We start from the raw sequence: 22605 nt of genomic DNA, 5'->3' as shown, positions 1-22605 counted from the left end.
AATAACTGAATACTGATGGGACATTTTGATTGTCTCCCTTTTTCAGGGGGCGGAAGAGATTTTGTGAGCGAGGGGGACGGCGGCCGTCTAAACTGGAAAGCTACTGAGGAGACATTTTGTGCCAGATCTGTTCTGAGTACTGAAGCTACTTTTTACTATTAATATTTTGTCATAATGGTTGGGTACAAAACTTTCCTTTTAAACGGTGAAGAATGAATTGTACATGAATTGTGAATGTACATTTGTTAAAAGGGGGTGGGGCTAAAAATGCAAGGCACTTTTTTTTTATAAATTGAAGAGTAGACGACACACCCCTTTTAAAGGAGATGTTTGAAGATATAAGCTAAAACCCAGAAAGTGCCACACCTCTCGATGACGTAGTCATTCCATGTTGTTTTGTATTTGTTTAATTTCACTGCCTCTCCTTTTCTGTTTTTAGAAAGCAGTGATTGTACAGGAATAACTGGTTTGTGTATAAAGCTTTATATGAAAAGGGGGGCACATTGGTTCAAAGCAATACCTTCCCTTACCGGCTGCTGTTTCTATGCTTGAGTTGTTTTTCTTCCCCTTTAAATCTCACAAAGATGTCATCGTTACCGAAGGCAACTATCAAACATGAGTGTTCAGTCAGAGAAGACCAGTTACGATAATTTCGCAAAATGGTGTCCAGAGTGTTTATTTTTATATTTGGGGAATACTGGTGTGTATGTCATGTACCAAGTCTCGCTCCCTGTTTGTCTAAAGCTCAATAAATTGTTATTGAAAAAAGCATTCTGCAATTGTCAGAACTTGAGTGTGTGGAGGAAGGATAACTTGTCACTTTATGTGACAAAACAATGAACATTCAGTCTTCAGTATGTAAGTATTACATATTAAGTATTCACCCACCTGGACTTTTTCCACATTTTGTTGTGTTACAATCTGGCTTTAAAATAGTAATATAATAGTAACATAATATTTAATTTATGTTTTTTGTCACTGATCTAATTAAAAATTAAAAGCTGAAATGTCTAGAGTCAATAAGTATTCACCTCCTCTGCTATGACTCCTAAAATTAGCTTAAATGCTAAAAAATCTTCATCCAATCACTCACTAAGTCCAAGTCGAGTGCAAGGATAATAGTTCATGTGATTTCTGAATGAATATCATTGTTTTTATAGGGTCTCTGAATTGCATAGGAACCAATTACACACTGTATGGATTAGGCTGTCACTACCAACTCAGCAAACCCATAATGCACCTATAATCACTATTCTTTTCACTAGGGATGGTGCAAAAACTGCATTGCATGTGCTGAATTTGCACTAAATGTAATGCCTTGTAGTAAAACCAAATAAACACATTACCAGCCACTTTATTTACTGCATCACTTGAATTCATTGTTGCAAACACAATTTCAGATATGGGATTTTCTTTGTCACTTGGTTATTTAGACCAATTTTGTTGAGTGACTGGGATGATGTTGTACCATCGACTGTGCCTCTCAGCCATTCAACTTTGTAGATTTGTGTAAGCCTCCCCAGTTTTGTTCCTCTCCTTCTGCTCAGTATGTAATTGACCACATGCAAATCAGAGACCCCATAAAAACAAAGATGTTCATTCTGAAATCACATGAACTGTTGACAGTTTTGCATTCGAGCTCATTTTAGGAGTGTCATAGCAAATGGGGTGAATTCTTATTGACTCAATATTTCAGCTTTTACATTTTTTATTAATTAAAACATAATAATAATAATAATCATTTAAAAAAAGCACTTTGATATTATATGGTATTTTGTGTAGATCAGTACATTTTAAAGTCAGGTTGTAAACCTGATTCACAAATGTATTCACTTGATGGTGATAACAATTCCAAAATGTGGAAAAGGTCCAGGGGGGTGAATACTTACTGAAGACACTGAGATTATGAATGAATGAATGAATGAATGGTCTTTATTGTCATTGCTATAGTACAGGTACCAAACAACGAAATTTAGGAGGGGTGGCTCCCCCGGTGCTAGGAAAGAAAAAAAAAACTAAAATTATTATCTAGGGTCATTTAAAAAAATGAAGAAACTAGTTAGAAAATAATTTTTAATTGAACATATTCACAACAACTACATGACCAATTTTAACAGCAAAACATAAATGTTTAATTCAATTCAACTTTAAGGAATGATTTACAATATTTACAAAGTTAATACTTTTCAGTCATTTGATGTGAATTGGTCCAAATACAGGATGACAAACCATAGCATTTTTCAAACAAAATCGTCTACATATTCTGATGTTATACTACACTTTCTACCACTAATGACAGCTGTTCTTGTTTCAGATTGACCATCACTTAAACTCTTTCTTTATTACTATGCCTGGTGAATGTATTGCTGTAGTAATTAAGCTGCACATACAAATTCTAGCAATAGTGATATGTTTTCAATATTAGGTTGGAATGTTGGAACCTCTGCACTTCATCGGATCCCTCTACTGCAGCTACTCAGGCTGTCGTCCATGTTGTCTACTGAGATTGTTCCTGGAGTTGCAAATCTCCCATTGTGTCTACTACGCCTGCGGTTTCTCCTTCAGTGCTAGTTCCTGCTGCTTGATGGCCTCTTGAGCTTCCTGTTGCATCTTCTCCAACTTCTCTAGGGTGACTGACTTCAGGGGCAGCAGCTTGGGTTTGCACAGGACCATAGTAGGCACATCCTCGATGGAGAGCTGCCCTGTGTGGTTGACAAAAAACAACAAAAATGAGTTAATCAGTTGTTGTTTTTAAAAAAAGATCACAGATGTGATGAAATAATATCCATACCGAACATGGAGATGCACGTTATTATTGTCAAATAATGGTGCACACTCTTGATCAACGTGTACTCTGTAGTAAGCAGGCCTATTCATGTTCAGTGTAGGAGTATGTAGGCGTTCGTATTGGGGTCAGTGACAGCAGATCGGTATGAGGTATTTACTGTAGGAGTGAAAACCTGCCGGAACATAATCTAGGTTGACAGTGTTTTGAAATAGCCCTCCCATTTATGTTCAGCAACCTCCCAGAGCAGTACACTCTTGCTTACCTTGTTTGGGCAAAACCTCTCTGAACATTGATTTGACTTCAGGCATCGTGTCTTACGTCGGTCCTGCTGGAAGCAACGAAATTCAATAGGCAGATTAGCTAGATGTTGGCACTTCAACACATCCAACAGTGTCGGACTTTTGTTTGGTGCCGTTTCAAATGCAAGGGCAATGTTTTAACAAACATAACAGCCGACGTAATCAAAGTATCTCCAAAGTATAGCCTAAAGATAGAGATATACACTGGCTAGGTAGTTTAGCTAGCTTCCCTAATGAGCTTACAGTAGCTTGCATCACGGGCAGCTATCAGTGCACGACATAGTCAAAGGATATTGCTTACCTTTCGATTATCAACGTTTAAAAACGTGCAACATTGCTAATATTCTAAACAAATTCCTTAAGGAATAAAGGCGTTACATACATAGCCACATACCTCAAAGGGCAGGTTGCCACAACAAATCTACCCACTTCCGTGGTTGTCAGCTGGCGTTTTCTTCTCCTTGTTTTAAATGGCTCGTGCTCACGTCGTGCTGCCCACTGCTGCCATCTAGTGGTATAAATCGGAAGTTTATCTTGGATTCATCATGAAATACATGTACACGATAGAGAGATAAGTTGTGTTCTTTCTGGGAATCAAAACAATGTAGCTAGCTGTCTCTAATGGAGAAAAATAAAAAGAAGGAAGATTAAGATACTGTTTAACATCATGGCTTCTATACCAAAGCAACGGATGCAGACAAGTACATCCCTATATGACATTACACATTTTAAATACATTAATACCCTAACTATTCTGTAGCCACCAGCTCCTTTGACAACAATATACACACCCTATTCAATCGGTCTGGAGGTGTGGGTGGGGGGTGCGATGGGGATTCTGATTCAGTGTGCACTGCTGCACTGTGGATTTTCTCCAAAACGGACAAAGTCAGTGTTTTATGCAATACATGTCTCGGGTCTTTTTTCTTCTTCTTTTTTTTTACCTTTTCATCACTTTCACTCACTGATTCATTTCTCGGAGGAATTACACCCAAACACCTTTTTCTGTTCAAGAAAAAAGTCTCGTGATCCATTGGTAATGCGTGCGTGTGACGCCATCGGTGTTAGGGGAGGGGACCTGAGCAACAGCAGTGTCGGAAAGAGGAGGAAGCTAGGATGGCGGAGTCACACCTCTGAAGGTAAAAACATCGGCGATATTATTTCCTACCTTTGAATATACCCCGAATCAAGCTCATATTCCATAAGCAGGGTTTATAAACGTCCCCTCTTGTCAACTCGTCGGCTCGGTGGTGGGTGACGCGGTCCTGTCCCCCCCTAGCAGGGTGAGAAACGCACTCTTTTGTTCAAGAAGCTTTTCGGAATGGCCGCTGTTTTGTAGAATGTGTTTTTTTTCAGTATGGAAGCGAGAAAGGGGCGCTGCGAAATTGTGTCCCGACCACGCGTAAACCTAAACCGCCTCGGTGTCGTCATGTGAAACGGGAGGATGATTTAGCACAAACGGGAGGATTTATTTCATTTATTAGTGGCTATACGCTTTTTGCGCACGACGAGCCCAGGGTCGTATTGCTTTTCGCTGCAGCTTGTTTCCCCTCTGTGAAGCTCGACGGTCGGGCTGGAGGTCCGCGTCTGACAGCTGCTCGGCCAGGGCCTGCGAGGAGGCGCGGGTGTGTGTGTGTGTGTGTGTGTGTGTGTGTGTGTGTGTGCGTGTGCGTGTGCGTGTGTGTGTGTGTGTGTGTGTGTGTGTGTGTGTGTGTGTGTGTGTGGGGGGGGGGGGGGTAGTTGGGAGGTTATCCACTGTCTGAATTTGTTGTTTTAGGAAAAGCATGAAAAGTCAGCGTAAGAGTTTTATTGACATCACTGAATGCATCGCATTGCAAGCCACTGACTGAGCAGTATTTCCCCCCACATAAACGCTTGTCATAGACAGCTAGTTGTTGCTTCTTGAGTCAAGTGATTGCTCCAAAATGAGCGAGCTGGCTAGCAAAATCCTTAGCTCGCAGTCGCAATGTTGACGTTTATCGTCCTTTTGATGTCCTGGGCCTTGGTGAAATGATGTAACGTCTTAAAGTGAGCATGGCATATCTGATGAAGGACATACTAAATTAAGAAATTCTATTTGCAGCCACCTTTCCGTACACAATCGTCAATCTCTTCTTACTGACTTGTCTCATAAGTCCAACCGGAGCTACGTTTTTGCTGTCTGTCTGTCTTTAGGTTTGCGTCCCCCTTACGCAGATCTTGGCTTCCCCGAACTGTCGCCTGTCTTCCCCGAACTGTCGTCTGTCTTCCCCGAACTGTCCTTATCGATAATCTCCCTTTCGGCGGATTGGTTTGTCTCCTGTGCGCCGTTTTGAGGAGTAGTTGATTCGAGCTGCCACCTCATCAATGCATTTCTTGGCATCAGTATATCACATGAACAATGACTGAATCTGTCCAGTTATTGATGACGATTTCACTTGTAATTTATGGCTTATCCAAAAGACAACACATATCAAAGGGGACTTGGAAGAGAATCAAAGTTCAATGTATTGGTCATTCAGGGCAGAGGGACTTACTAAATCTACCACAAATCGGTCTAGTTATAGTTTGTACATCATATTCATATCCCATTGTTGTTATTGACATATTTACCAGCAGAGCATGGCTGCAGAATAGGCCTAGATGTGAACGATTATGCAATCCTCCAAGGAGAGGTTCAAGATGAAGAAAACTGGCCAGTCTTGAGCGAACGCAACAACATTACATTGGAAGACTTGGCAGGAGTAGTATTGACTGCTTTGCTCAAGATGTCCACTGAGGCTACCCATTTACTCAGTAGAGTAGAGGCTCAACAATTGTCAAATAATTCAAGGAAAGCAATGATCGTGAGAAGGTTATGCGACAAATGAGTCTAGGGTGTTACTGACAACAGGGTATGGGTCTATGAGATAGGGTTGGGTTGATTCCAGAATTATTTAGTTTTTGTTTCATCATCTGTTACACACTGCAACACTTGGCTCCGTCTTCATAGTTATATATGTAAGTTGCACTGTTTGACCTCCGACCCTATGTGCCTTTCTCTACAGCATTTGCCCACAAGTAATTTTTCTGGATTTGGAGTCTCTTTGGTCACCTGCATATTAAGCTGCGTGGTTATTTCCAAACCTCTGGGCACAAAGATGGTTTGAAAGAGAAAACACAGGACTGTTTAGGCTACTTTATGCACTTCTATGTGTGATTTGACACTTACACATAACATAGTAGACTATGACCAAAACACAATCCATCATCCTACATTTTCGGTGTTAAAACGTTCAGTGTTATCTCTACTTAGGCCGTATTTATGTTTTCTTTTTCAACCTCTCCTCGTCTCTCACTTGGTTGTACAGTGAGTGGACAGTGAATGCAGTGGGGGGTGAGTGCTACTACTATGTGCTTACTGCGTAGCTGTACTGTTATAGGGAAGTCACAGCCTGTTGCTTTGTCTTTTTAGGGGATCGAACCCCTTTACACCCGAAAGGTCTTATGACCTGTGGGGAGCCTGGGCTTTCAAGACTGCTCCCAAAGATTACTCTCAGCAGTGCTAACCTTTTCCCCTATCTCTGATCTGCAGCCAAACCTGGGGGCCCGTTCAGGAGAGTGTACAATGTCACAGAACATTCAGATATGTAATGGATTGTGAAGACCATGTAGCCTGTCGGGTGTCCGGCATGCAGAATAGGTTTCAATGTCAGCTCTATATCATAGGTCTAGACCCTTGTTGTCCTCCCCGAGGTTACTAGTGCTGAAGGGGTTGCACAGACTGAAATACTAAAGCCACAACCAAAGCCACTGAGACACAACAAACATATTGGGTTATTTATGAGGTAGCCTATTTTTATGATTTGGTTGTTTTTATTTATTTATGTTGAAGGACTGTCGTGGTCTTTCTTGTTGTTGTTGTTGTTGTTGTTGTTGTTGTTTAGACAATTAATAGGCTATATGAACATATATAGGCCTAGAATAATCTCACAGCTTTTAGCTTTTCTATGTTGCCGCATGTACATTCAACAGGTGTGCTCCTTATCACTAGCACAGCAAGTAGGCCTAGCCTATGTCATTGTTTTTGATAGGAGCTCATTGAAACCAGCAATGTTGACTGTTTTTTCTGACAGCTAATTCACTATTGAATATAAACAATGTTTAATGTTTCAACTTATTTATCTATTTGTTTTTTTTATTCAACAGCAAAGCCCAAAGGATGAGAACCTCTGTGACCTTTCTAGTCTGAACTCGCTTCATCCCGGTCCGAGGGATTGTGTGCCGTTCAAACAAGTATGTGGCCCATGGCTGCTGCACCAGTCAAGCTACTTCAAAGGATTTTCTCTCCCATGGCGTTTTAAACGAAAGAAGAAGAAAAAGTAAACAAACCCTCTGGATCTACAGGGCTTTTCTGGGATACTTGTAAATGTATACACAGGTATGTATCAAGGTAGGTGTATATAAAGGCCTCTTGCCTGCCAGCGTCCTTTTTTTCTGAAAAGAAACCAACGAGAGAGAGACTCTCATGAGCGACTCTGCAGGGGGGCCGACATCGTCATGAGTAGTACTTTAGGCAAAGACAAAGACTCGAAAGAGAAGGACCTTAAAGGTCAGGCGGGAAAAGAAAGGGAAAAAGAGGCCAAGGCTCTTGCTGGCTTCGGCAAGGATGGCAAGGAGCCCAAGACCAAAGGGAAAGATGCCAAAGAAGGAAAGAAAGACACCAGCAGCGCGCCGCCCGCCGTGGCCTTCTCCGTCGACAACACGATAAAGCGGCCTAACCCGGCGCCGGGCACACGCAAGAAATCCAGCAATGCTGAGGTGATCAAAGAGCTCAACAAGTGCCGGGAGGAGAACTCCATGCGCCTGGATCTGTCCAAGCGGTCCATCCACATGTTGCCCACCTCCATCAAGGAGCTGACGCAGCTGGCCGAACTCTACCTCTACAGCAACAAGCTGCAGAGCCTCCCGGCGGAGGTGGGCTGCCTCTCGGGCCTGGTCACCCTGGCCCTGAGCGAGAACTCGCTGACCAGCCTGCCCGACTCGCTGGACAGCCTGAAGAAGCTGCGCATGCTGGACCTGCGGCACAACAAGCTGCGGGAGATCCCGGCGGTGGTGTACCGGGTGACGTCGCTGGCCACGCTCTACCTGCGCTTCAACCGCATCACGGCGGTGGAGAAGGACATCCGGAACCTGTCCAAGCTCACCATGCTCAGCATCCGCGAGAACAAGATCAAACAGCTGCCTGCCGAGATTGGTGAGTGGAGGGAGATGGGTTAATGAGTGATTGGTGTTTCAGTGACGACTACAGATTAGTTTTAGAAAAAAGGTTGGCTACTTTCAGTATAGTCTATGTCTCGTCTTTTGTAAGTTCTTATAGATGATCAAGCATTATTGTAACTGACTATGCTTGTAACTGACTGAATGTCAATGTTTTTCTTTATATGTTTGCAGGGGAGCTCTGTAACCTGATCACTTTGGACGTAGCCCACAACCAGTTGGAACACCTACCGAAGGAGATTGGGAATTGCACACAGATCACCAACCTTGATTTACAGCACAACGAGCTCTTGGACCTTCCAGAGACTATAGGTGAGTCTGATGTCCTCGTAACGTTCTCTCACTGTTGCAAAACTGCATTGATTGGCTGCCTGAAAAAACGGTATTGACACTGCTGCACTTGTCGATCAGTAAACCCGATGACTACTAGTGATGATCTCATTAGAAATGATAGCACTACATTTATATTTTACATTTTAACCATTTAGCAGACGTTTTTATCCGAAGCAATTTACAATTACAGATTACAGGGACAGTCTCCCGGGATTAAGTTAGGGCTAATTGCCTTACTCAAGGGCCCACTAGTGGTGGTGTTGCCAGGTGGGATTTAACCTCATGACCTTCTGATCACCAGTCCAACTCACTATAAACTAGGCCACTACCCCCAAGGATACACTACAGGATGCTGTCTATGTTAAAGCTATCACTGAAAGGATGTTTGAAGTGTAGGTTAATTGTAAAATTAATGTAATTTACACTGTGTAATCTTTTATCTTGCAGGCAATTTGTCAAGTATAAATCGCTTGGGTCTGCGGTACAATAGGTTATCAGCCATCCCCAGATCATTAGCAAAGTGCAGGGAGCTGGAGGAACTAAACCTAGAAAACAACAACATTTCAGTGTTACCAGAGGTGGGTAGAGCATGTTTTGATGTATATTACATTCAGATTCACATCATTCAAATGCATAACAATATGTCTTTTTTTCTTCTTTTTTAATCTTTGTGGGCCAGGTTTTCCAGATGCAGATTAAACATTGTGTTGGACTAAATAAAATCAATCAAACTTCAATAGAAAGGAAATCAGACCAATGTGTACTAGTATTAAATTCAGGGCTTATTACCAGCATCCTACTCTTCTTGCATCATTAAAGGGATGTGTATAAATAATGTATAAACCTATATGGATCCGTGTACAGTCTATATGTATCATCTGTTGCTAGTTCTTGCTTTTGAGAGTATACTGTACTAGACAATGTAGTGGCAACAATGTCCATAGAAAGTAGTAAACACTGAATGTTCTGTATGATCACTGCATAATGTGATATCCTCTTTGTGTGTACGGCAGGGCCTCCTGTCGAGTCTGGTGAACCTGACGAGTCTAACACTGGCAAGGAACTGTTTCCAGTCGTACCCTGTCGGCGGGCCCTCCCAGTTCTCCACCATCTACAGCCTCAACATGGAGCACAACCGCATCAACAAGATCCCCTTTGGCATCTTCTCCAGGGCCAGAGTGCTGAGCAAGCTCAACATGAAGGTAAGGAGACGTGTTGTTGGCAGTGTTTATTGTCATAGTCAGGATCAAGTCATCCACCCAGCGCTGTTTGGAGTTAAAGGTCGAATTTAAATGTAGACTCTGGGATATGGCGTCATAGCAACTGAGATGCAGCAGACTAGAGAATAGAGCAGTGTTGCGACAGTGCGAAAATCCAAAGATTGCACAGTAGAGTTGAATGCGATTGGCACATGCGCTATCCCGTCTTTTGTCTAGAGGGCAGTGAAACAAGTGGACACTCACGTTCGCACTTCTTCACTACAACGTCTTTGTTATTCTGTTTTTTACGAGCCTGAAGTCATATCCCAGACAGTGTTTCCTCCAGGAATTTGTACAATGGTGGCGGATTGCCGTGACCGCGCGCGCGATTTTTTTCGCGTGCACGCGCATGAAACGCGCACGCGCGCTCAAAACAAAGATTTATTTTTATTTATTTATTTTTAAAAAAAATTCTAATCACAGCCAAAACTAGAGGATGGCCCAAAAAAAAAAAAAATGAATATACAGAATATAAACTTGTGACTGACAGTCACATACACACACACAAAGATCATCAGCTATAATCAGGGGTGCACATAACTGGTGCGCCAGTGCGCATGCGTCGCCAAAATGCATACTGCGCGGCAGATCAGCCGCATGAAGGCGCTCTTGCGCACCAACAGCTTTTTTTTTGTTTTGTTTACAAAACAGAGCAGTGCTTAAAGAGATGTCCGTTTATATCAGTGTGTTTAAAGAACAGACATTCAGTTAGTGCTTAAAGAGATGTCAGTTTATTTCAGTGTGTTTAAAGAACAGACATTCAGTTAGTGCTTAAAGAGATGTCAGTTGATTTCATTGTGTTTAAAGGAGTCGGACAGACTTTCATTCTTAAAGAGCAGTCATTTGATTTTGCATTTGTTTCTTTTGTTTTGCACACAATAATTTGGTCGTTCATCTTTATTTATGAATAAATGTCGTTTTGCTAATAATATATCCATGTATCCCTTTTTTATCCATCCTGTGGGACGGGTCGTGACTCGCGAGCTCGGGGAGCACCAAGCAGCATCCCTAGGTGCTCCTCTGAGCACTGGCCCCAAAAAGTTATGTGCACCCCTGGCTATAATATAATACGAAGTAGGCCTACATGAGCACAAAAGCGGCTAACGTTACTGATTAACTGTTTACTGTAGTGCAGAGAGATGGTAGTCGTAGGCGGCGTATCAAATGACAAAGCTAAACGTTTAATGAAGGACATGAACGATTGTCAACAACACACTCAAGCAGTAAATAGAACAGTCTAAACAACTTGGGTACTACGGACGGAACAATAGTCTCAACCTATAGTTCCGTGCGTGAATTATGTCAACCCACCACATTACAGAAGTAAAATCACAGTCAGATGGAGCATTCGGTAAACAGCTGAGTATCAGCTGAGTTAAAGAAAACAAACTCTTACCTTTGATGAGACCCACATGAGCCCTGTTTTCCCGTACTTCTCCCGTGTGTCTCTTATTGTCCAAATGTTCCCTGAATTTTAGCTGCATGTTTTTCCAGCATGTAATTCCGTTGTCAATAAAAAAATCGTCTCCCCTTCTTTTCCCCTTGACAATACTGTGTCGTTGCTAAAGTGACGGCACATAAGAATCGTTTTTTGACTTGCTAATGTCTGCTAACGTAGCACTTGAAACTGGCGCCGTTCTCTGGACTGCAGCTGCTCCCGCGTTAGCATTAGCATCCATCTTTTCTTCTCCCTTCTCACCGTCACGAGCTCAAATGACACTTGTCGGCCGATCTAACTCTTAACACTCACTTACAGGACTTCTGACACCATGTCGTGTTATTCTATTAAACATACACGTGAGTCCTTCTGTATTTCAATGTAAGTGTCTTTATTTTAACTCGCTCTGTAAGCTCTACAATACCGGTCTCTTGTTGTCTCGTCGTAACCTGCCCACCTGACCTGGGGGGTATTCCATCAACGTCGCTAAAAGAAAATCCTGGCTTATTTTTGATAACTCTCGCGAGACCTATCAGAATATGCCTGGATATTTTTAAGAACTCTCGTGAGATTTATCAGACTAAACCTGGATTTTCCCTTTAGTGATGTTGATGGAATACCCCCCTGATGTCACTACGGTGGCCTGTACACAATAACAATAATACCACAGTTCACATTTAGACCAATCAGGAGCCCTTGTGTCACGTCGTCAACTGAATGTCATTAATCTGATTTTGGATCAGCGGTTAGAGAGAGATGGGCGTGGATTTAGGTGCACTTTTAGTCAACATCCATTATAGCGCTGATCTAGGATCAGATATATTTTAATCAGCAAAAATGTTCAGTTTTTTTTTTTTTTTTTTTGAACTTTTTTTTTTTTTTCATTCGTGGCGGCCCGCCACCAATAAATGCATCTAGAGGAAACACTGCCAGAGTGTCCCCCTTTTAAATGTTTGATGAAGGCCTTGGGTGGTATTACGGTTACTTTTTGGGGGGGTGGATGGGAGGAAGAGAACTGTTGCATGCTACGTTATTTAATGCCCCTCTTTATCAACTGGCCCTAGAACAGAATTGAGCTTAGGTTTGTAATGAAGTCAGACTTTCAGTGTTGGAGCTGTCTACCCCTTTCACTCTCAGGAAAAGTACAATGTGTTAAGATTACTATTCTACCCAAGTTTTTGTATGTTTTTCAATGCCTTCCTCTATAAAATATATATATATATATATATATATATATATATAAAAATATATCTTTTTTTTCTGCGCTTTAGATCAGGCAATCACTACATTTATTTGGGGTTCAAAGGTTCCTAGAATCAGCTAAGTTATTTTGCAGAGACCAAGGAACTGTGGCGGCCTTGCGCTTCCTAATTGTATGCACTACTACTGGGCAGCCAACATGAAAAAAAAAATGTGCTTGCTAAAAACCCCAGAGAATATTTGGTGTAGCCTAGAGGCGCAGTCATGCTACTCATCTTCTTTGTCTGCACTGGTTTACTCCTCTCTTCCCCTATCTCCCTCCCGCCACTCCTCAAACCCTTTGGTTCTGTCCACTCTAAAGATATGGATACAGTTTTTTTCAACATCAATTCTGGGGCCTATTTTTAATAATAATTTATTTACTCCCTCCATTCTGGACTTAACTTTCACCCACTGGAGCAGATTGCGTATCAATTGCTTCAAAGACCTTTATGATGATGATCATTTTGCTAGTTTTGATTTTTGATTTTCCAAATGTACCGTATTTTCCGCACTATAAGGCGCACCGGATTATCAGGCGCACCTTCAATGAATGGCCTATTTTAGAACTGTTTTCATATACAGGGCGCACCGGATTATAAGGCGCACCGGATTATAAGGCGCATAGAATAGATACTGCAGTCAAACGTTTGACTGGGGTTGCGTTACGCCCAAGCTCCACCTACTGCGTTGCGTCACCTCTCCATCGGTGTTGTGTCAACTTCCCGTTGTCCAAGCTCCACCTGAGCGTTGTCACCGTCAACGTTCTACCTGCTCCACTGTCAAAAATATATATTTTTCCACCTCAAGTATCAGCCGTTCGTCATCCATTTTTGCAACAAGCGTCAAGGACCTGCGGTGATTCACAGCTGACTCGCGTGAATAGCAATTCGCAATAGCTGCAACCACGAGATATAGAGTAGTTAGCTACAAGCATTTTCAATCTGCTATTATCTCTATTAGTGGATTAACCGCTGTGGTGATTTAACAGCTGATAAAAATACATCAAGTAGACTACAAACAGAGCAAAACAACACCAGAAAACAACCAATAGGCTATACAATTATAACCAACAACCAATATGTGACAGCTCCTGGTGAAATGTGCAACGTACTTTTTCAGTTTTTACACATGCTTAAACTACAGATTGTAAGCTTTCAAATGATGTGTCATACATTCAAATCAGAGAAAGATTGAACACGACAGGCGTATTTGAATGTTGGTTCACCTCAAACACTGAATGGGAGAAAAGTGACTCTGACCAAACCACAACAAACGCTGCTAGCGGCTAACAGCTAACAAAACACATCGCTACGAAGGTCTAAACTGTATTTTAATAACATGACAACATACTGGGAGAACATCGACATGCTAAAAACACATAACTACACATAACTAGATGAACACACAGTTCTTGCTTTTGAACACGAGCTAAAACGAAACTATGTTTACAAGTCAACCCTCCCTTACCGGTAGCCTCCGGCAAACGAGAATAATGAATCCAATACACAAATGATAAGTGTTTAGTGATCGTTAAACTGTTGTTTATTATATCGAGTGGGTACTTTAAAACTTCAAGTTGAAAACACCAAGAATCTCACTTTGTTCCCTCGGAAACTCTGTTTAGTCTTCTTTACTTGGGGTCTTTATACACACAAGTGGTGTGGGACTGTGTAAGCACAGTATACCGGTGTTTACTGATTACCGTAATGCTGCAAGCGGTGCGGCTTTGTAGTTTACCAGTCGTACTGAAACATTTTGACAGAGCGCCTTGAGCGCCGTGTACAACCAGTATGGATCAACAAATTAACCAATTGATCCATATATAAGGCGCTCCGGGTTATAAGGCGCACTGTCGTTTTTTTTGAAAAGTAAAGGCTTTTAAGTGCGCCTTATAGTGCGGAAAATACGGTAGTCTGCCACGTTCAAATTTGTTCCGTTATTTTCCGGTCTGTCATTTCGTACACAAGGAGTTTGATTCCTTCCCTAGGCCCCCTCAAGAACTACTATGGGAGAGCCTTTTTAAGTTGTCTCCTACTCAAGAGTCGACTTATATCTGTAATTTATCAAAACATTATCTCTGATCAATGACACGGCCTCTAGGTCAAGAACTAGATGGGAGGGGGAACTGGGAGTGGAGCTGGCGGGAGATTGGTGGGAGGTGGCATTAGATAGGGTGAACTCCTCATCATCCTCTACTTGACTTAGTCTGATCCAGCTAAAGGTGGTGCACAGAGCTCACCTCAGTAAATCCAAATTACATGAAATTTACCCTGACTCCGATCCCAGATTTGATCGTTGCGGCGGTCTACAAGCAAACCTCTCACACATGTTCTGGTCTTGCCCAAAACTTAGAACATACTGGTTTTCAATGTTTTATGCACTCTCGAAAATATTGTATAGAGATCTACAACCTTGCTCTTTGCTGGCAATTTTCAGGGTGCCAGCTGCCTCCCTTACAACTCCAAAGAGATCGACACAATTGCATTCGTAACACTTTTAGCCAGGCGAAGAATACTGATATCCGGAAATCACCTACCCCCCATATTCTCTGCCTGGCTAAAGGATGTGATGTCATTCTTGCACCTAGAGAAAAAAAAAGTCCACACTTAGAGGGTCTAGTGAACGCTTTCTGAAAAAGTGGCAACCCTTTGTCTCCTATTTTAATGGCCTATCTGTTCTGCCTGGATGGGTGGGGACATTTTTAAATAAAAAATGGTGAATGCAAATCGGCTAATGTTAAACTCTGTTCTCCACTCATGCTTCTCATCAAATAAAAAAAGTTTTTAAAAAAAAGTAAAAGTTTGTAATGCTAGAGGGACATAATAACTAGGGGTGCAACGGTTCAGCTGGCCCACGGTTCGGTATGAACCTTCCTTTTTGGGTCACGTGTACGTGTTTTGTGCGTAAGGAGAAAAAAAAATGCTACTATTTATTTACAAACTGTTACTTTTTACATTCCTCACCGGCACCAAGAAGCGTGACCACATTACACCAATCCTGGCCTCACTCCACTGGCTCCCCGTCCGCTTCCGCATTGATTTTAAATGACTTTTGATTGTTTTAAAATCACTAAATGGGCAGGCACCTCCATACTTAGCTGATTTCCTGCGCCACTATACCCCAGCCCTAAGGTCAGCTGACCAGCTGCTGCTGGAGGTTGCTAGGACCAGGCTAAAAACCAGAGGGGATGGAGTCTTCGCAAAGGCAGCCTCTAGGCTCTGGAATAGCCTCCCCCTCCACGTCAGATCTGCCCAGAGCATTGAGGCTTTTACATTTACATTTACATTTTTGGCATTTAGCAGACGCCTTATTCCAAAGCGACTTACAATCAATACATTTGAATGCTAAGCATATGAATCATCAGTCCACCATTCGTGGCAGGAAGAGTAATCTAGCTCAGGCCCGGGGCCACTGATAGAAGGAGAAACCTTCTTCTACCACCTTCTTCTAAAACTGTTTTTTTTATATACTGGAGGAACAGAGAAACAGTACAAAGGGGGCAATAGAAGTTCTTAGGGACACAGTAGAGGGGAAAGTGGACGTCTTTAGGAGACGTGGTGCTGAGGGGCAGAAGATGTCTCAGGAGGAGCAGTTAAGGTGTAACCTGAAGACCTGTAACCTTTTAAAACATTTGCTAAGACGTACCTCTTCTCCCTGGCGTTTGACCTGAGTTGAGCCTGCCTCCTGACAACTGCACTTTTCTGCACTTTTATTTCTGCACCTATTGTATTCTGTATTGCACCTTGTTTTTGCTTTAGTGTATTTTTATTTGTTGTTTTCTTTTACTAGTGTTTTATCTGTTAAGCACTTTGGGCGGAAATAAACATGACTTGACTTTATTTTCCTTATACTTATGGAACTTTAACATTCAGACACATTCCACAATATGACTGGTATATTGTATAATATAAATAATCTAAATATATATATAAACAAAAAACACTTTCAAATGTAAAATAAATAAATAAACACTTTCAAATGTAAAAGTGCCTCTTAGCCTTGACGACTGGTATAGGAGTAGAAGAAACAAAAGTAAAAGTGCACTTTAGCCATGACATCTGGTAGCCCATAGGCATTATGCACATATACGACACGCGTGAAGCAATGCTTGCAGTAATGTCTCTCTTCACTGTTTTCATTGTATTCAATACCAAAACCAAACTTAATTACCCCACAACGCAGATTTGTAGCAATCCGGGGCTTCCTCAAACCATGTTCTCAACTCCGCTCGCCATGAACAAACATTTGAACAAGAAGCAACTACGTTCCAGACAAACGCGACCTCCAACTTTCAATGGAACGCAGCGTAAACTGAAGCATCAACCGTCATTCACTAGTGCGTATTGAACCGTGGATGGAGAACCGAACAGTTCAATAGAAAACCGAGAACCGTTGCACCCCTAATGATAACTGACTCTGTGACTGATCAGTTGTGAGGGGTAGAAGCTAAAGTGGCCCCATGTGACACAGCTTCCATTGGGAACAAGAAGGATCTACTTACCTACAATTCCAACAGTGCTCTCCTGACTGACTGTGAATCATTGTCGATTGTTCTCTCAATCTGTTGTTGTTGTTGTTGTTGTCGTTTATCAGGATAACCAGTTAACATCCCTCCCACTCGACTTTGGCACATGGACCAGTATGGTGGAGCTGAACCTTGCCACCAATCAGCTGACAAAGATCCCGGAGGATGTCTGCGGCCTCGTTTCAATTGAGGTAAGGCCTAGATAGGTTGTTGGCGTCTTTTATCTCTCTCTCCCATGATTGGATGATCACGGCCAGGAGTTTTTCCTTGTTAGGTCACGAAGTCAGGGGAAAAACTCCTGGCTGTACTCATCCAATCTTGGGACAGTGATAAGTCAGTGATGAGAGTTTTTCCTGGATTCATGACCTAACAGGGAAAAAAGTTGTGCCCGAGTCCTCGGCAGGTCTGATATACATTTTCAGTGTCTAGATCAGGGTTTCCGTTAACCGGTAATTACCGGTCTTTGTCCGGTAAAATTTGTTGAAGTCCGACAAATTGAAAACTCGTCGGACATAATGTCCGGTGAAAATAATTCCCTCTAAGCACAATTTAATATAATATATTCGTCTTTTTTAAAATAGAAGGAATCAAAATGTGAACTTTAGCGAATTGTATTCAAATTGGCTTCGGGCCACCATTTTCAGCTGAGCACCAAACACACACACAACACTGCCCGAGAGAGAAGGACCCGCCCCCTTTAGTTAGCCTATAGGCTAACTAAAGGGGGCGGGCTAACTAAAGGGGGCGGGTCCTTCTCTCTCGGGCAGTGTTACATCAGCGCCTTAACTTTATCGCACAATAACAAGGATAACAAACGAAACGGACAACATTTACACTAAGATGGAGACAAACTTCAGCGATATGATCTAACAGCCGGTCTTCAGGACGACATACAGACCCGTATCACTCCCGAGTCCGATTAAGTATGATTTGACAGGCAGCTAAACGAAATGCCTTCCCAACCAGCGAGACCAGGGGGGTATTCCATCAACGTCGCTAAAGGAAAACCCTGGCTTATTTTTGATAACTCTCGCGAGACTTATCAGAATGTGCCCGGATATTTTTTAGGAACTCTCGCGAGACTTGGTAGACTAAACCTGGATTTTCTTTTAGCGCTGTTGATGGAATACCCCTCTGGTTATAGAAATGACGTTGTTTTATTGATAAAAAAAGGGTAAAACTGGAAAGAGAAAATAGAAAACTCACATTAATCCCAAACAATTTAACAAACTTCAGTTAACGTAATGTGGAGTCCGTTCATTGATCGATGCTGTCTGTTCAGTTCCCAGTGAGGCGCCCGTTCAGCGCTGGACATAATGGCATAGCGCGCATGCGAATCATGTTATATTATTATATATTATATAGCTCGCATCTAATCGTATCGGATGAGAAATAGACATTAAATGGCATATATAGGCCGCTACACAACAGTAATCACCGCGACAAACAGCTATATTATATTTTAATATGATGAATGAATGAATGAATGAATGAATGGACTTTATTGTCATTGCTATAGTACAGGTACCAAACAACGAAATTTAGGAGGGGTGGCTCCCCTGGTGTTAGGAAAGAAAAAAAAAAAAAAAACTTAAAAATAAAATAAAATAATAATAATAATATGACCGAAATATCTCACGTTTGTCCGGTAAATCGAAATCTTCCCGGACACGATGTCCGGCGGCAATTTTTTCTAACGGAAACCCTGGTCTAGATGTTCTGTACAGTGTTATAATAATGATGTTTTGTACACAGGTCTTGGTATTGTCCAACAATCTTCTGAAGAAGTTGCCACATGGTATTGGGAACTTGAGGAAACTACGGGAGCTCGACTTGGAGGAAAACAAGTTAGAATGCCTCCCGAATGAAATCGCCTACCTGAAAGACTTACAGGTTTGTCATCAGTATTTCCTCCCTATGACGAAGCATTGGCTTTGTAGTAAACAATTATTAACCACCTAAAAGGCCTCTACCACATTATGAAACATTATGTAATTCAAGTGTTCTATCAATATAACGGCACTTTAGTGGTTCTACGATGAGGGTTTAACATTTGTTGATATCCCTTTCTTCCCGTCTCGCCAGAAACTTGTGTTGACCAATAATCAGTTGACCACGTTGCCCAGAGGGATCGGTCACCTGACCAATCTGACTCACCTGGGTCTGGGAGAGAACCTTCTGCAGCACCTGCCTGAGGAGATCGGTAAGTGACCCCCCCCCCACCACCACCACCACCAAGTACCCGTTAGGGCTGCCACAAACGATTATTTTCATAGTCGACTAGTCACCGATTATTTTAACGATTAGTCGACTAATCGGATCATAAATTACAGCTTATCGCACAATTACTCAATCGCTCTTATTTAGCTATCATCTTCTAAATCAGCTTCTAAATTTAGCTTGAAGTTGTTAGTTGTTGTTGTAGGCATGTGCTAACTAAAAATAAAGACAATTAAAATGATTGTTCACTCAAAAATAGATATTTTAATGAACTTTGCAGATTTATTTCTGGCATCACTTGCATGTAATGTAAAGAGTAGTAGAGGGTGCAAACTGCTGAGTAAAATGAGGTAGGCTAGGCACTAGGCAACCAAAAGAATACAAAAACAAAAATAAATACTTGTACAGAGTACAAAAGTTTTGCTTTGCTTCACTCATCTCATAGTAGAACGCGCCTTCTTAGCACTGTAACGTTAAGACAACATTTTTAGCTATTTGATAAGTATCGCTTTGATGACAACGTAAAATAATGTAAGAAGGCTTTTAACGTAACGATATCGTTAGCCAATAACAAGCTAACTAGCTTACCGAGACGAGCCATCGTCTTCCTCGTCATCTGCCACAACGTGCTTCCTTTTTAGATGCTCGCGCATCATAGACGTGCTGCCATGATAAGCGAGTTCAGCTTTGCAAATTTTACATTTTACATTCTTTTTTTCAACGTTGTGGTTGAAATGCTCCCACACTTTAGAGGTACGAGGACAGGAAGACATTTCTCTGTTTGTTTTTCCGGGGAAGTCACGTGTGCCCCGGATGACCGACACTGCGCATGTACATCAAAGACACTGGGAGACGCTAGCCAGTGGCAGCTTCAGGGAAGAAAAACGAATGCTTATCGAATGAAATGAATGGTCTTTATTGTCATTGATATAGTACAGGTACCAAACAACGAAATTTGGGAGGGGGGGGCTCCCCTGGTGCTAGGCAAAAAAAAACGCTTATTTCAGCTCCAAAAAAACATGCGACTACGGCGATTACCAAATATGTCGGCGACGATTTTGGTAGTCGACGTCGTCGTGACTAGTCGACTAATCGTGGCAGCCTTAGTACCCGTACTCCATACTTACTCACTCCTTACTGTCATCAGGGATTTGTAGTTCTTCATTTGATCTAGCCTACTAAGGTACTACTTAGTACCTACTAACCCTTCACCCATAACGGCTATCGACTAGTGCTACTGTGCATGATATTTCTATTGTAATCATGGGAGATAAATGTTCAAAGAAGAAACGAAAGCAAACGCTGTTGGGGGGACTGGAGGTGAAGACGTTAGGACCACGGCAAATCAAATGAAGAACTACAAATCCCTGATGACAGGGAGATGACGTATGACTGCTCTGATGAATCAACCCCTATTTCATTAATTTTCTCTATATAACGACGTCGATCATTGATCGGCAACGACACTATATAATAGTTTGCCTAACTGGCCATCGGATTTGGGCTCCTAATATCTAAAAAGCACTACGGTTTTCTTATTTTATCGGATTAAAGTAGCAAAGACCAGAAATTCCCATTGACTGCCAGTCAAACTTCTCCGCTTCTATCACCCAAAAAGGGGCGTGGACATTACGGGAGGGGAAAGTACCCGGATGCGTTGCTCTGATGAATAGTGCTATCAATCTGTCTCTCCGGAGATTATTAATTTTCCACAGTCATTAATTTTCTAAAGCTTAGACCAGGGATGTATAAAAGCCCCTCATGTCCAAACTCTTTACATACCTGTGTCAGTAACTGCTTGAGCGTCTGCTGCCCAGAGGTTTAACCAGATAACAACCACCTTGCTTAATACATTTGCCTTTAATAAGCAATCTTTTTTTACTCCTTTCACTGAGAGCCCATCCTTAACTTTAGAGATGTGATGTACCTGTCCCAGTGCCTGAAGGCAGAACATAACAACCCCTGTATCCATCCCTCCCTCCCTCTCTCCCTTCTTCTCTTCCTGCTCCCTCTCCCCCCCTACCTCCCTCTCTCCACTCCCTCCTTCCCCCCACCTCCTCCAAATCTCCCCTCCCTCTCTCCATCCCTCCCTCCATTCCTCCCTCCCTCTCATCTCCCCTCCCTCTCTCCCGTCCCTCCCTCTCTCTCCCCCCCCACCCACCCCCACCTCCCTCACTCTCTCTCTCTCTGCTCCCTGATCTCTCCTGCCCCATCTCCCCTCCATCCCTCCCTCCCGGTCTCATCTCCCCTCCCAGGTACACTGGAGAACCTGGAGGAGCTGTATCTCAATGACAACCCCAACCTGCAGAGCCTACCATTCGAGCTGGCCCTGTGCAGCAAGCTGTCCATCATGAGCATTGAAAACTGTCCCCTCAGCCACCTGCCGCCCCAGATCGTCGCCGGAGGCCCCTCGTTCATCATCCAGTTCCTCAAAATGCAGGGCCCATACCGTGCCATGGTCTGAACGAAGGGCTGCCCCATCACCTACTCCATACGTGTGTCATACACTGTAAAAAAAAAAAAAACTAAGAAAATGTAAAAACAAAAAAGAAAGGAGAAAAAAAGAGAGAAGCAAAAATGTCCAGTTCAAGCATTATCTGAGAAAACAAGGCGAATCTATGGAGACTGTGTTACATGTTTCTGTAGAGGAATCATAGCCATTTAGAACCCCCACACCCCATATCCCCAATCATGTAAGAAGATGAAAATATCTCAACCTTCTTTGCCAAAACTGATTATGTATAGTGAGTAACTGTAAGCTAAGTGGCAAGTCTTTTAACATATAAATCATACTCCCAATGCCAACATATTTACAGTAATTACAAGCTTTAGGAGAGCAAGGATACAATTGTATGCAAAAACTACAAAAAAATATTGGAAACTTCAATTTTACTGCTGCTGCCATAATCCATGTTCATTTTGTCATTTGTTAGTTTTCTTTTAGATATTTTTTTTATATTCCCTCATCTTTTTTCTTTTTTTTTTACCACTCTTTGACTAAGAATTAATTTGTGTTATTGTGAGAATAACTTGTTTGACCGCAGAGAACAAAGGTCTAATGTCGGTGTTTTTAATTTTACATTGTGAAAAACTGTGCCTATATCCAGGATGGTCCACTGGTTTGTTTATAAACACAATAGTCCATGATTATACAAATGTATAATTTATGTAAAGATTTCTTTTTATAATTGTCATGATGTTTTTACATTTCTTTTATATTTGTTCTCTGTTGCAGTTGAATGAATCTTCAAAAGTAAGCGATA

At 42.0% G+C, this 22605-nt stretch overlaps 3 protein-coding genes across 7 annotated transcripts in view; 2 read left to right on the top strand and 1 right to left on the bottom strand.

Moving 5' to 3' along the window:
• pdcd4b (programmed cell death 4b) overlaps positions 1–463 on the top strand; it is a gene marked incomplete at its 3' end in the record, with an annotated part of 9683 nt that extends 9220 nt beyond the window's left edge. The window contains exon 11 of the mRNA XM_080522761.1: positions 440–463. Within this exon, the coding sequence (XP_080378887.1) occupies positions 440–463 (24 nt within the window). The remainder of the gene's footprint in view (positions 1–439) is intronic.
• Positions 464–2157: 1694 nt separating this feature from the next.
• On the bottom strand, positions 2158–3551 carry bbip1 (BBSome interacting protein 1). Of its 5 annotated transcripts, none has more exons than XM_080523860.1 (3): positions 3482–3551; positions 3051–3116; positions 2158–2702 (listed from the first exon to the last, which is right to left on the bottom strand). In XM_080523860.1, exons 2-3 carry the CDS (start codon positions 3094–3096, stop codon positions 2542–2544), a joined length of 207 nt encoding a protein of 68 aa, XP_080379986.1. In that variant the 5' UTR covers positions 3097–3116; positions 3482–3551; the 3' UTR covers positions 2158–2541. The 5 variants fall into 5 exon arrangements, with proteins under 5 accessions (XP_080379986.1, XP_080379987.1, XP_080379990.1 ...); XM_080523861.1 differs by having other exon boundaries at positions 3051–3113; positions 3482–3531; XM_080523864.1 differs by having other exon boundaries at positions 3470–3519.
• A 4054-nt stretch (positions 3552–7605) lies between these two features.
• shoc2 (SHOC2 leucine rich repeat scaffold protein) lies at positions 7606–22322 on the top strand (the record flags this gene model as incomplete). The annotated part of the gene is made up of 8 exons (XM_080523709.1): positions 7606–8302; positions 8500–8637; positions 9106–9236; positions 9672–9860; positions 17191–17313; positions 18878–19015; positions 19208–19325; positions 21598–22322. The coding sequence occupies 8 exons, from the start codon at positions 7606–7608 to the stop codon at positions 21804–21806; spliced, it is 1743 nt and encodes a 580-aa protein (XP_080379835.1). The 3' UTR covers positions 21807–22322.
• Positions 22323–22605: the final 283 nt, after the last annotated feature.

Source organism: Nansenia antarctica (genome assembly GCF_963989245.1).
Source record: "Nansenia antarctica genome assembly, chromosome: 2".
NCBI classification, from domain to species: Eukaryota; Metazoa; Chordata; class Actinopteri; order Argentiniformes; family Microstomatidae; genus Nansenia; species Nansenia antarctica.
The sequence above is the reverse complement of the archived record's forward strand: the minus strand, read 5'-3'. Positions and strand labels throughout refer to the sequence as shown.